The 14,166-nt window shown below is 37.5% G+C and overlaps 1 protein-coding gene across 1 annotated transcript in view; it reads left to right on the top strand.

Moving 5' to 3' along the window:
- Positions 1-14,166, top strand: part of UBE2K (ubiquitin conjugating enzyme E2 K) — a 42,121-nt gene that overhangs the window by 12,475 nt on the left and 15,480 nt on the right. The window contains exons 2-4 of the mRNA XM_082759997.1: positions 2,763-2,856; positions 8,048-8,106; positions 10,666-10,748. Coding sequence (XP_082616123.1) covers positions 2,763-2,856; positions 8,048-8,106; positions 10,666-10,748 — 236 coding nt within the window. The remainder of the gene's footprint in view (positions 1-2,762; positions 2,857-8,047; positions 8,107-10,665; positions 10,749-14,166) is intronic.

The following is a 14,166-nucleotide window of genomic DNA, read 5'->3' as shown; positions in this document are numbered from 1 at the left end:
CTTGCAGGAGGGGCTGGGCTCGCCGGCTGGGAAGAATGGATCACAGGGTTAGAGATGGATTGTTCTTCTCTACCTCGATCAAGAGGGGCTGCTGTGTGCTAGTTGGGATGGAAGATGAAGGTAGCCAAGCTGCTATGTCAGTGTGCAAGGTCTTACAGAAAACACTGAAGAAAAGTGAAAATATTAAGTAGAAAATTAAGTAGTAGCATGGGTTGACTGTAGATTGTGTCATTGACGTTTTCACCCCTTTTGCTCTTGCTTCAGTCCTCAAGATGCATAATTGTGGGTTTACTTGCAAAGAACAAGAAGTCCTGCTGTAAATTTGGAGCAGCTGACAGCAGCTTAGCAGTTGACAGCCCGGAGAAACCAGTGGATGTTAGAGTGATTGCAGGACCTGAGCAGGTAGCTTTAGTGACCCGTTAACTAACCGTAGTGGTTATCTAAACCAATGCCCTTTCCTGGGAAGTAGGGACAGCACCTCCGGTGGCACAGTGCAGGTGCTGAAGAGGAGGTAACTGGGACTTTCATGCTTGATCTGAGCCTTGTGCCATGGAAGAAGGCAAATGGGCTTTCAGGTGTACTGGCCGTGATGTGTCTGCAGGGAGAGCAACAAAGTGTGCACAGCACCGATTTTGAAACTCCACGGAATTCCTCTGCACAGGGCTAGCTGGGTGGTAGGGGACGTAAAACGGAGGAATTGAAAGAAAACAATTGTGGAGAAATTAATTTCAGCTTGCTTACGGCAAAATGAAGGCTGAGAAGGGAAATTGATATAAATATAATGAGAGAGGAGTAAATATTAGAGGTAACAAAACTTGTTTAAATTGGAAAATAATGCTCTGACAGGAATGGGTGGGTGTTAATAGATTGTAATTTTGCCTAAATCTGTAGTTGAGGAGGCTTTTAACAGTTGTGAGGTTGTGCAGTGACCTGCTAATTAAAGTAGTGATGGGATTAAAAAATAAAGGGGGGGGAAACTTGGAAAGCTTGCAAGAGGCATGGGTTACCTGCGATTGATTTGGGGTCAGAGGCTGGCAGTGCTTGGCTTTCTGGGGGCAGTCTGCCCTTTTGCTGCACAGTACTATGGAGACAAAGCTTTGGAAGGGTCCTTGAGAAAAAAACAACTTCTGGTTGAACTCTGGTCAGGCAACTTGTGTGAACAGTAGCAGAAAAGAGAGCCAAGCTGAAAACTTAAAAACGTGAGGACTATAATTTCATCGGATCTATTAATAGCATCCTTCCCTTCTCTGGTGTCCTAGCTAAGGTCATGCGGGATGACACAAGACCTGATGCTGAGTTTAAAGTTTAAAAAAGATACATGTTTAAACAAGTAAAACTCCTGTTGCTATGTACTGATGTTAAGTTTTGGAGGTGCATGGTGCGTTCTTAATTTGTGTTGTGGCTGACTCTCTTGTTTTTTGAAGTGTGCTTTTGCTTGTCCTCAAATATGCAATTGCAGGTGCTTCCTCCTTCATGTGGGTTAAGGGATTTTCACCCAAGTTTCAAAGCAAATGTGTGTCACTAGAGATGTAAAAAGCTCCCAAATCATCACTGCATTAACTTGTTGGAACTTGCATTTGGTATCATTTACGTGGTGAAACTATTACTTAGTTTGATTTAAACAAAATAATCTTTTATAATTGTGAGTAACTGTGGTCTGAAAGACACCTTTTTTGGTAGGAGGAGTATCTAGCGTGTTTATGGAAAGGAAATAGGTTAGGGATGACTGTTCCTGACTGTTCCTCGGTGAATTCTGCACCCTTAACAGCTTGCATCATGTCTAAGAACCAGCTGATGGCAACCATCAGCTTCATGTTGTAAGGGCCTGGGAAGATGGCACAAAGTCTTTGAAGAAAATAATGTTCTATTCAGGAAATCCCTGATGTATTCAGTGAGCATGGTATATGGGATTATACAGAACAAACCTACAAGAACATACCTCTAAAAATAAAAAGAACTTCATAGTGTCTCTTTCTAAAAAGAAATTTTGCTTCACAGTGTCCAAAAAAAATGTTACTGCCTGTAGGATCTGTATGAATTTCGTTAATGCTGCTCTCTGGATTTGGAAGGCAAATTCAATGGAATGTATAGCTCTGGCTACACACTTCTGAAAAAACATATGTTTTCCAGAAACTACTTTTCAGTATCAAAATCCAGTGTTTTTATTTTGTAGGCAAGTTGGTGTGGGGTGTGAAAATGCTGAGGAGGTGACAATGAAATTCAAGTGTATAAATAAAATAGTACCTTACTTCTAACTATTAAAGAAAATATGATCTTAAACAAGGCTACAATATTCTGTTTAGTTCATGATATTGTTCAGAAATAGTGAGCACTCTGTTTGGGGAAGTCTTTCTGTGTCCCAGTGAAAGTGACAGATACGTCTATTATTAATTTCACAGCTCTAAATGAGAAAACAAAAAGCAACATGTGATTAAGTCAATGTAATTTTAGAATAATTTAGAATTCATAGCTAATTTGACAGATTGCAATGCCTTTTAAAATGTAACCAATGAAAATAACTGGAGATATTGCTGGGTTGTTTTGCTTATTTTAGCAATAGTACGAACGATACTGAATTTTCTAATGCTTCACAAACTGTCTTTTAATGGAGGAAAACTCCAACTGAAAGGTAGCCATCCACTTTGGGTTACTGAATTAAAAAAAAATAAAAATGATTCTTAAATTTCAAGTATCTTATTTTGGGGGAAATCTGTATGTCAAATGCTTACTTACGACTCTTTGTTTCTCTGTTTATTTTTAAGACGAGCAAAAATCAAATTAAAGTAGATCTTGTAGATGAAAATTTTACAGAATTAAGAGGAGAAATAGCAGGACCTCCGGACACACCATATGAAGGCAAGTAATATTTTTGTGTATGCAGTCATTGCGACTTCATGTGTCGTGAGATACTTTGTTTGTAAATTAATTTACAGCATTAAAATGTAGAGCTATGTGTTTTAAAATCTGATTAGCTTTTTAAATATGAACTGAAACATTTTTTCAAGCTTAAAGTTTAACTTCTCTGTTGCCTGAAGATGCATCTGTTCTACAGCAGGACAGACTGTCCGATATCAAAGGTTAGTTTACAGGTATAAACTGTGCAGTATGACCGGTGCAACGCTGACTTTGTTTACAGGTCTAACAGTTTTAGGTGTCTTAGCATAAAGAAACTAAGTTTCATGGTCTAATGTCACTATACATTCATTTCTGTGGTGGTTATTCAAAAATCTTTTGTGTTATCCTGTCTGAGAGAGAGATGCTATTGCAAGCTAAATCTGGGATTAATCTCAGGCATCCATGGGTCCCAGTACTTAATTTATACTGGAGTGGGAGACTTGTAGAGCTTCATCTACAGCTGTCTTCAAAAATTACCTTGCTGACTTTCTAGTTTGTTAAAAGCTGGTATCAGTAGTCATGCATCTCTATCTCTTCAGTCTAAAAAAAAGAAAGGTAATTTTAATACATATTTAAAAACAAAATACCTTGAACTGATCAGGTATGTGCTCTTAGCTTCTGAGATAGCAGTTTACCCAGTAGTGCTTGTAACTGCCAATGTTCTGTTTGTGTGTAATACCTACTGAGCTGGCAGAGACACCCTTTGTTAAAGTTCCTTGATGACAAACGATGGTGGCTTTTAAAAGATTAATTTACTTTCAAATGGTATTTTATCCAAATTTCCCATGCCCGCCTACTGCAATTTGAGTTTTTAGCTAAACTTCCCTTGAGATATTTTTGTTTACTGAATGTTGGAGACAAATTGTTTTGATGAAGATTAAAACAGTTTTCCAAGTTTTCACTTACTCTAGTTGCTCTGTGTCTCGAAGCTAAGATTGAGATGTGAATATTGCCTAGGGATCGGACACAGGCTGTCTGTCACTAGTCTGAATGATAAATTGTAATCAATTGGGGAAAAGATTTGAAAATTGTTGTCAGTATAGGTGTACATCCACTCAAAAGCCTCAGTGGTTGCTGATGAAAATCCGCTTGTCACAGCTTCACTGAGAAGGACTCCCCTTGGGATCGCGTCCACAGCGGCACCAGACTTAGAGTAGGGTCTCCCAACAATTCTGGCTTCTAAGACTGAGCAAAGGACAAGGAAACAACCTAATAAAGGTTGATGCTGGAGAATATTGGGCGGGGTAGAAAGTGTTGAAAGCTGAGGAGAAAGGAAATGGGTCTGGAAAGAGAGCGTAGAAAAGTGAAGTATCTAATGTAGTGATGCTCCCCTCCAGAACTTGAGTCCTCTCTGCTGTCGAGCAAGTAATGACGGTTCCCTTCTCCCATATCTCCATAGCCTCAGTTCATCAGTCACTAGGATTTAGTTGACAGAAAATGATGTCTGGAAAGAAGATAATTTCTTCTGGTTATAACATGTGCTTTCAATTTAAAAAGAGAATTATGCTGTGGACCTAAAATACGTGGTCCTTCTGGTAAACCCACTTGGAAGTGAATCCTTCTGCTTTGTGGAGCAGTTCTTTTGAAAACAGAATTGGTCTTATAAAAACCAAATCTTATTTACAAATGTTAAGATCGCAAAATTAATTGGGTACTAGGACTAGGATACATCTGAATTGTAGAGGTTTTTTTTGTTTGTTTGTTTGTTTTCCTCATAGTTCATACTCCTTGGGTGAATAGGTGTATGATGGCTTGCCATTTTTTTCCCCTCCAGGCCAGATTTATCTTGGTTTATAAAATGGGTCTTTTTTGGAAAATGTGTTGAGGGTTATTGGAGTGAAAGATGTATTCACGTGTCACAAAATTTAAAAAAACAACAACAACAACAACAAAAAACTCTATAGCAGCTCATGAAGAGAGTAAAAAAGGTTTTAATGCCTGTCTGCAGAACTGAAGTCTTTGCCCACGTAATGCAGCTAGACCAAAATTTCAAAAGCTGAGCACTGTGTGTTCAGCGTATCCTAATGAAAACCAGCAATCCATGTTTAATGCTGAATTTGTTGATGTGAAGTGCACGCAGGCATACTTGCATGCATACATACGTGCTCTTATGTTTAATGATGAGGATGAAAGGACACAGTAAATATCCCTTTTTGTGGGGAGTGGGAGAGAATTGTTAAATATACTGATTGTGGCAGGGGTACCATGGGAAACAATGTGACCCCACACTTCAATCTGCAAGGCATATGCCCCAAAGGGCAAAATCAGTTTCTGTCAACCCAAATCCTGGTGTTTCCTGACATCTGTGTACTTTACTTCGGAATGTTAATATTTCTGTAACGTTGTAATTACATAAGGGAATAAATGCATGAAGCCAAGGGCTTGCCAGTGTGTGTAGTTTACATTTTATCACTAAAGCAGTAATGCATGCTGCATAATTACTAGATGATTTCCTGTCATCTGTGGTCTGAATGACACAACAAGTATTTTATGGAGAAAAGCTAGCACAGCCATTCATGTCAGACAATTCCCTGCTACAGGAGGGAGTTCTAGGGCTGTTGAGAAGTGACAGAACAATAATATTTATCACTGACCACAACTGACGGGGTATCTGAAAACAAACTGCAGCTACAGAGTTCTTTTGTAGGCCACGCTGGGACATCGGTCTGTGTATGACTGAGAGGCAGAGTTGTTGACAAATTTACAGCTTTTATTTTTCTGTAAGTGTTGTCAATTGATACTGATCAATTTTCAGACTATGGCAGGACAACTGCAATTCAAATGCTGTTGCATTCCATGTTAAAACACCTGTTTGGAGTGAGGACCTTTGAAAGTCTACGTTAATAGCTGCTGTGTTTTACTGGAATTCAAGAGCTTTTTTGATAATTTTTAAACACTGTGTAACCAAGGTATTAATTTCAAACCAAGTTTGCATGTAAACCATGGTAATAGTGGAATTTATAGTACGGCATTTCTTCAAGGAAATTTATTAAAACTTACTTTAATTCTATTGTGAGATGTCCTTTCCAGGAGGAGTACAGAAGGAATGTTCTTCATTAGTGGCTAACTTGATTTCAAGTATTAAATTTTAGAAAAAGTCATACAAATACATGCTCACTTTAAAAATAAAAAATCAGAAATACCAGGACACGGCAGTTAGCATGCTGTTCAATTGCATATTAAATTTAGGATTGAGGAACTGACATGGATTGTCCAGGTTTGTTCAGTTTGTTTGGTTTTCAAGCCCATATAGCTAACTGTGAACTTCAATGCACAGCAACACGCTTGATAAATAATATTGCCAACTCATTGCTCCTTGCAGTTTTAAAATCTCCTGGAGTTGTACATGTACATTCCAGCTGGAAAATTTTGGCAGCTAAATAGACTATTATGGAGAAGGCTGTAATAGACTGTCTTTTACAGGCAAATTTTAATAGCAAGCAAAAGAAATGATAATACCCAAGGTTAGGCATTATATTGCATTACAAAATGGCATGGCAGTAAAATTGTAACAGGGATTGATGAATTTCTGTAATCCAGCAGCAGTTTAATTGGTCTCGTTCTTGCTGAAAAATTGCTGCTGAATTGTACTTTGGTTCAAACAAAAGAAAAAGCAAACTTAAGGTTTGTTGTTGTAAATATTAAGTGTCTTCAAAAGTATTTTGCCTGTGCTGTATTGTAAGTGAAGACAAGCAATCAATTTAGAAATTAACTATGATAATTTTGGGCTTGTTGGCCTTGATGCTGTTGTAGGTTCTTCTAAATCTTTTGGAGTTACCCTTGAATCAAGCGAGGAAGAAACACTTGCAGTAGGCAGTGTAAAATACCAAACTCACACTAAGCCGTTTCAGGTGTACTGTGTTTAGACTTAATTATATTTAAAAATGTGAGAGATGTTAGTGCCTTTCAATATGTATTCTGGCACAGATTAAAAAGGTGCCATAGGCTTTAGCTGTTCAGAGTGTTTCTTGAAGTTTTTTTTCCTGCATGTGGACCTCACTGCCTATATTAAGACCATTTGAGAGCTGTTTTTGTATAGAGCTGTTGCAGAGTAAATCACTCTTGAAATCCTAAAGAAAAGCGATTGTAAATACTTTAATTCACCAAAACTTATGAATCGTAGCAAAGTATATTTAAGGATAGGAAGAGTTTCTTTCAGAACAGAGGTAGAATGGGGAAAAAAATAGCAAGTGAGGAGCAATGCTTTCAGTTTCTATAAAAGCTAAACTAATGTCTAAATTGGTGTATCTGTTTTGTTCTAGTCTGTTCTTTTCATCGTTAAACTGCTGCCTGGCAAATAATCTTGAGTGAGTAGGCAGAGAGTTTGAGATTGCTCCAGAAGACAGAAGTATTGATAGAAAGCTTGAATGTTAACAAGACAGTAATTGAAATAGACTTAGGTAATGATATAGTAAAGGGAGAAGAAAAAAATGTTTAGAGAAGGGCAGTAGAAGATTCCATCCTCAAAGCTCATGCTATTTTTATTACATGCTCTTAATTCTACAAACTATGTTAATAGCACTAGTATGTAAAAGTGCAGAATTGGAATGAGTTACCATCTTCAAATAGTAACGTTAGAACTTACTTTAGGTAGCATTGGAACTTCCTTTCTTCCAAAGTATGGTAACTTTTCTTAGATGGCATCCTTGAAGATTCTGAGGTCTGGAAAGCTTAAAATGAAATACAATTAATTTCAACTGTGTAATTTGGAGGGGGAAAAATTCAACCTTGTTGGTAGGTATGAGGCATCAGGAAACAGTCAAAATAATGTTTCATATTTACCCTGTCCGCTTTTGTGGCTTTTCATTTCATTGGGTATTACTCTTGGGGATGTTTTATATTTTGGTATATTTTACTTAATTATAATTTGCACATTCTGTTTCTGAAATAAGTAACTACAGGTAAATGTACACATTCCGTATACCTAATAAATATAGATTCTGATTTGCATAAGCCAATATGACTTTTAGATTTTGTTTATATTCATTTATTTATAAAGTATGCAAAATCTGGAAGTATCTTCTAGGTAATACTTCTGAGTAAATTTAATTACTTGAAAACCTCTGCATTTAGAAATGTGGGCTTTGCTCACAAAAGACTAAGCTTGATTAATACTCTGGTTTAATTTCTAATTTGCTTTTGTCTTTTGAAGGTGGAAGATATCAACTAGAGATAAAAATTCCAGAAACATATCCATTTAATCCTCCTAAGGTAATATAAACACATTTGGGTAAAATAGTTTGTCTAACATGTTGTTTTGAGTATTACTTATTTGCTTGTGTGTGTATCTGTGTAGTACTTACCTTCTGCTCCTCTAGACAGATGTTGGGGCTGTCTTTTCTAGGTAGAAATCACGCAGGATGTGTAACTGTTCAGTCAGATGTGTAACTATTCAGTCAGAAATACCCTCTGATTATTCTTCAGAGTGCAAGCTGGTAAATCCTGGGCAGCAGTTTACTGACGCTCCTGTAATTTCTTTTTGGCAAGATACAGCTTTCAGATAGTTCATTTTGATGCAGAGAGTATTGATTTCTGCCAGCCACACCTCAGAATCACTGAAGAAATGCTGTATTAGATAGTTGTTTGTTCTTTTAATTCCTTAATTACTTTAATTCCTTAATTACAATTAATAACTCCATAAGCTACATTTGGTGAAGTCTTGGGTTTAACCTGCCAAATTTGTAGAAATAATTAAATGCAGCTAGACATGCAGTTGTTATGACCTGCAGGACCAATAGAAATAATAATATCTTATTGTAACTCCACAGAAAATTGTAAAAGTGCACAAGGATGAGAGATGTGAAAAATGTTTAAATTTACTTGCATGTTTCTGGAACTTAGTGCCCTTCCAGTTTTACCGCATCTTTTTGTGTCTTTCTGGCATTTTCAATTTGTCTTTGCTTCAATCTTAACTAGATCAGAACAGTGTTCTTCCCCAGCTGTGTGCAGCTGCGATTTTATATTCCTGTACCCTTGTTTAGTCCCTTCTTCAGGGGTTTATGATGAGTCAGCAGGCTCCTGAGTTATCTTACAGCTGTCTTAGAGCTTCTTGATTGGCTTTCTGGTTAAGTCTGAAAGATTTCTTTGATTTAAGAATGTCCTACATCCTGTTTTTTTTTCACTCTAGCGTAGCACTGAGAAGGAACTAGGGAAGAGGAGGAGGGGAGAGATGTCAGTAGCTCTTAGCTCTTGTCCCTTGAGTGACTTCCTTGAGTCTGGAGTGAAAGACACAGTTCTTCTTACTGAAATGTCCGTTGGTTTCAGTTCTCTCATCTGCACATGTTCTGGTGGGAGCTAAAATAAGGAGGGCTGAAACTGGCCATAGACCCAGAAAGATGGGTCTATGGACCATGGTTTAATTGCTGCTTTAGGGCTTGGTGCTCATTGCCAAGGCTTATGGGTAGCTGTTAGAAACTCAGTGCACTGTAGCATAGTACTGCTTTTTCTGGAGTAGGAATTTGTGAATTGGAGGCCTTTTTGCTTGTGTCTAGCCCTGCCTTTCATCTGAAAGATTTCTTTATCTTGTTCAGAATGTGGTCTGACAGCCATTGTTAACCTGCATTCACTGTGAGAAAACACCCAGAATTTACATGGTGGGTTTTTTTGTTTGTTTTGTGGTGTTTTGTTGTTGTTTACAGAGTTGAGGCAGACATGATCTCTCAGTTTCTGTACTGGAAAGCAGAAATGTATCGCCTCACCTCTTTATACACCATTTTGTGGATTTGATTTTATCGTAGCCCTGTATGTACAGTATCTTGCAGTAGTACTTGACAAACGATGTGTCCTGTGTGCTTAACATGCTTGCAGATCAGGGGCAAAAGATGAAGGAAAATCTGTGCCATTCATAAAATGACAAGAGTTTAGGATTAAGAGATACAGATGGGAAATGCAGAGACAGGTGAAAGTCGGTAGAAAGCAGTTAAAATGCAGCTTAAGAGGTTTGAGGAAAATGAAGAAAATTCTATATATATAATCACAGGTTTGTATACATTCCTTTCAGAGGACAGCTTTGCTTCATGAGAATTCTAAAATAAAATGCTACTTTTAACTTTCTCGGTGTCCTTAAAATTAAAAAGGATTTTTAATGCACGCTTTATAAGCGTGAATACACTTTTTAGTGTTTAAAATGTGGACGTGATCAATGAGTGAGTGCTGAGACTGCTGCTGGAAGAATCTTGTCTCAGCTAAGAAAAATAATCTATTTAGGGTTTGGTTTGTGGAAGAGCATTGTGCATAGGAATAACAGGACTAGAAAGTTGTAAAAGTAGTGTGACCAAAGAAATTCTTTTAACTCCTATAGTTATCAGCAATTTCGCTGAACAGTGAGATCCAATGGCTACATCTCAGGTTCAGGGACCTGTTTCACAGCATTAATTGAGGAGACTTTCCAGTGTTTAAGCTAATTTGACGATGTTGGAAGATCTAAGTCTGTATTTAACTGTTGTTGGAACATTGGTAGTGTTGGAAGGTATTTCAAAATGACTTCTGGTGTGCCCATGTGACAGTATCCAGGAAAACAGCTGGGGATAATTTTGGTGTACTCAAATGGGCAGTCGTCCATTTCTCAGTAAAGCAAGGCTGTGTTGGATTTGCAAACCTCCTGAAATATGTCATATCTTATGTCTTTGTTCTGTTTTTAGCTTGATCTTTCCTAAATTAGTATTTTTCCATAATATGATTATAAATGATGCATTTTAAATGTTTACTTAATATACTGCATGTAATAACCATTTTATTTTATTTTATTTTTTTCATTTTCTTGTGTTTTAGGTGCGGTTTATCACCAAAATATGGCATCCTAATATTAGCTCAGTTACTGGGGCCATTTGTTTGGATATACTGAAAGATCAATGGTAAGATTCCCTACAGGCTTAAATATGCAAAATCAAGTGTACCAGCCTCCTGGATGGGAGGCAGCAGCTCATGTTTGCATCTATAATTTCATGTGTCCTTAAAGCTTAAAGTATTGCAGTAGACTATTTTGAGTTGAAAAGAGGATCCTAATGAAATAGCTGGGTAGTAATTTTGGGAAGTATGAAGTACTGATATTAACTGAGTAGAGAGCTTTTTTGTTTATTTTTGCATTAGGATTAGGGTGAGCATTTCATTGTTAATGATTTTTATGTAATTCTCCAGTAACAAATGCTACCTGTTGCCTCCTGAATTTTGTCCTTTCAGCCTCCTGAGGTGTAAGCAGAAAAACCAAGTGCTTATCTTCATTGTGATTCTTGGCTTGTGCTTCCAAATAAAATTAGTTCCCAAAGAGCTAAAGCAACACATGGAGTCTATCTGGGAATCTAAAAGTGTAAAAGGTAACAGGTAGACAATAGGAAAGAGGAGACCACCATACTAATTCTGTCTCAGTTATAGTTGATATTAATTACGATAAGAACCTCTAAACCATTTGCAGTTAAATTGCTTGTCAATTGCTGACTTTGGTTACTTGTTACTGGAACAGCTCTGAAAAGGTTGCAATGACCAAAATCCTTGGAACAGATCAGTAAGTGTGCAAACTGTAACAGCCGAGCTCATTGTAGGTTTGTTTTTCCAAGTGGCACAATATGAAGTACATGCACCACTTGTGCTGTAGTTCTGATGTCCGGCATAAGAGTGGAGTTCATCTTTGTTTCTTTCCTCCATGTCTGCCCCAAAAGAATAGGAGTGTAATTCCCAGCTAGATCGATGCTTCTGACTTCCACAAGTTAATCAAGACCAGTATTGGTCAAGCAGGTGTCAGCTGGGTTTGGAAGAGAAACTCTAGAGCAGAAAGCTCGAGTTCAGGTCTTACAGTTGACACGTTGGGAGTACGCTTCTGTATGGTGATAAGATTATGTGAAGCGTGGCATAACTCAAATGAAATACTAAGAAGCTGTACTTGTTATTACTTGTCTTCTTAGTTATTGGAAGTGCTTATTTTTTCTTACAATCTTGCAGCACTTGACTATATTTCAGGCAGTGTAATCTTTCAACGTACATGGTATATTGTATAGTTTTTCTATCACTAAAGCCAGTACTTCTCTAACCTACACGTAGCTATTTATCCCACCCTACAACTGTACTGGAGATACACAGTTGAAGAAACATTTAAGTGCAGTTTCCTCAGATTATAACCAGTTTAGCAAAAGGGCAGAAGGAAGGCTGGCTGGTTGATTTCTGTGCTGGATTTTTTTTCTTTGGTTGGCTGTTTTGGGGTTGTTTTTAGTCAAAATAACAAACTTTGGGGGATCTTTTTAAGAGATTGTTTCACTGGTCTGATCTAGAGCATGTGAGCCTACCTGGGAGAGGGGTTTCACTCGGGTAAAGCTTAGATAGTGAGTGCACGGGAAGGCATTCTTTATTTCTAGCAACAAAGATGGCTAACAGGGAACTGCATCCCAGTGTCATTAATACTCTCCTGCAAGGAATTTGTCCAAAGCTTATAAGTTCAGGGTTGTCTTTTTTCCTTCCATCTTTTGCTACTTCTTTACGTGCTGTCAGGTTGCTTTATTCACAGTATCAAGGTCTGTGACTTTAACAAGTATCTTCAAGGCTATCTGAAGCTCCTAAACTCCTGTGGTTTTTTTAAATGACATCTGTCACTTTCTACTGAAAACTTGGAGGAAAGAGTTCCTAGCAGAAGCAGAAGTCTTCCTTATTTTATCATATTTGAAAATAAAAGCGAAGTCACTTAATGGATTTTTTAAAAGACATTTTCTTGTTGCCATCATGTTAATATATTCTCTAATTATTGTTTCCTGTGAGGAAGGATGAATATTCTTGCCTTTGCAGCAGTGGACTAGGATTCAGGAGACTACACTTTGGAACAGGTCCTGGAACAGGTCACCTTTGTCTTTGAGCATTGCCAGACATTGACTTAAAACTCAGTCTTATCCCACGCAGTTGCTGCTGCTTTAGGAATTAGGCAGTTAATGGCTTTCAGATGAAAGCTCCTGGCCTCTTCAGCTGCTGATCAAGCTAAAAAATGTAAAATATCAAAAGGCAACAGACAAACATTTAAGACCCAAAGAAAGAATGAGCTTCCTCTTTTTTTTTTTTTTTTTTTTTTTTCAAATTGAAATTTGGCAAGGAAGACCAGGAGAGGAGATTTGACTTGTGTTCTTGTGATCTTTGAAAGTTAGGTCTTGCACAGATCACCTAATCTGTGTCTTAGTTCTGCCAATAAAGAAAGCATCTTACCTTCCATCATCAAGATGTGTACAAAATAGGGGTATCTGAACCAGAACTGCCTTCTGTGTATTTAAACTCTGGCACAGGGAGCACCAATATCACACCAGTTGTGCATCATTGAACTCTTCCTTTGTAATGCTGTCTTCATCTAGAAGCACTGAGGGAAGAATTTCACAGACCTTGGTGGTAGCAGTGGGGTAAGGCTGCTTATGTGCTATATGCCCTTTCCAAAATGATTCTTGATGTAGTGATCCCTTAATTTTCTAATGTGTTGCTCTCGGCGATTTTTTGTGTGTGGTCATCTTTGTTCTGTTTTTTGTTTTTTGTTTTTTTTTTTTTTTTTTTAAATCACAGCATGGTAAGTGAAAATTGCTAGCGTGGTGTTGAAATGCTTTTCAAAGCCCCAGGTCCTTTGGGAGAAAGGACATGGTTCTGGCTACATTCGTCCCTTCTTGTTTGAACAATTTCAGTGTGATAGTTATTGAAACCTGAGATACTCTGGTAGTTTTGTTCTAGAAGGTAGACTTAGTCTCAATCTCTCAAGTCAAATCTCTTAGTAACATGCTCGGTTTCTGAAGTGCCTTTGACTTGTAATGGTCTTAACTGAATAATGCTCTTGTTGCTGTGTTTTAAATGTAACGTGTAAATTCCAGTTTGTATCTGTGGTTTTCATTGAGGTCAGTGGGAGCTGAAGGACAGAACTTGGGCCTATGAGAATATGGGCCTAATATTGCTTTTTTTTTTTTAAGAGTTAATAAAATGATATACACGACAAATACAAACACAATTTTCATGTATTTCTGTAGTTAAAACATGTTTCTCCCATACTTACCCATCCCGTGGTAATGATTTTCTATTCTAATGAGCATGGCTGAGATATTGTTATGCGTATTGGCAGAAGCTTTTGTCAGATTGTGAAGTAATGCCTTTAAATGTTTTTGTAATGAGTTTAATGAATTTCTTTCTCCACAGTATACGGTTGATGCTGAAATTCTCTGCAGCTGTGGATTTTCATGTTTAGATTTGTAAATACCTGTTGTGCCACTTTGTTTGCAAAACAACTATTGTTTGTTGGTGGAATTAAAATTGGTGTATGATTTTATA

This window comes from Aythya marila, assembly GCF_965140915.1.
Source record: "Aythya marila genome assembly, chromosome: 4".
NCBI lineage: Eukaryota > Metazoa > Chordata > Aves > Anseriformes > Anatidae > Aythya > Aythya marila.
Note: the sequence above shows the minus strand (reverse complement) of the source record. Positions and strands in the feature narration are given on the sequence as shown.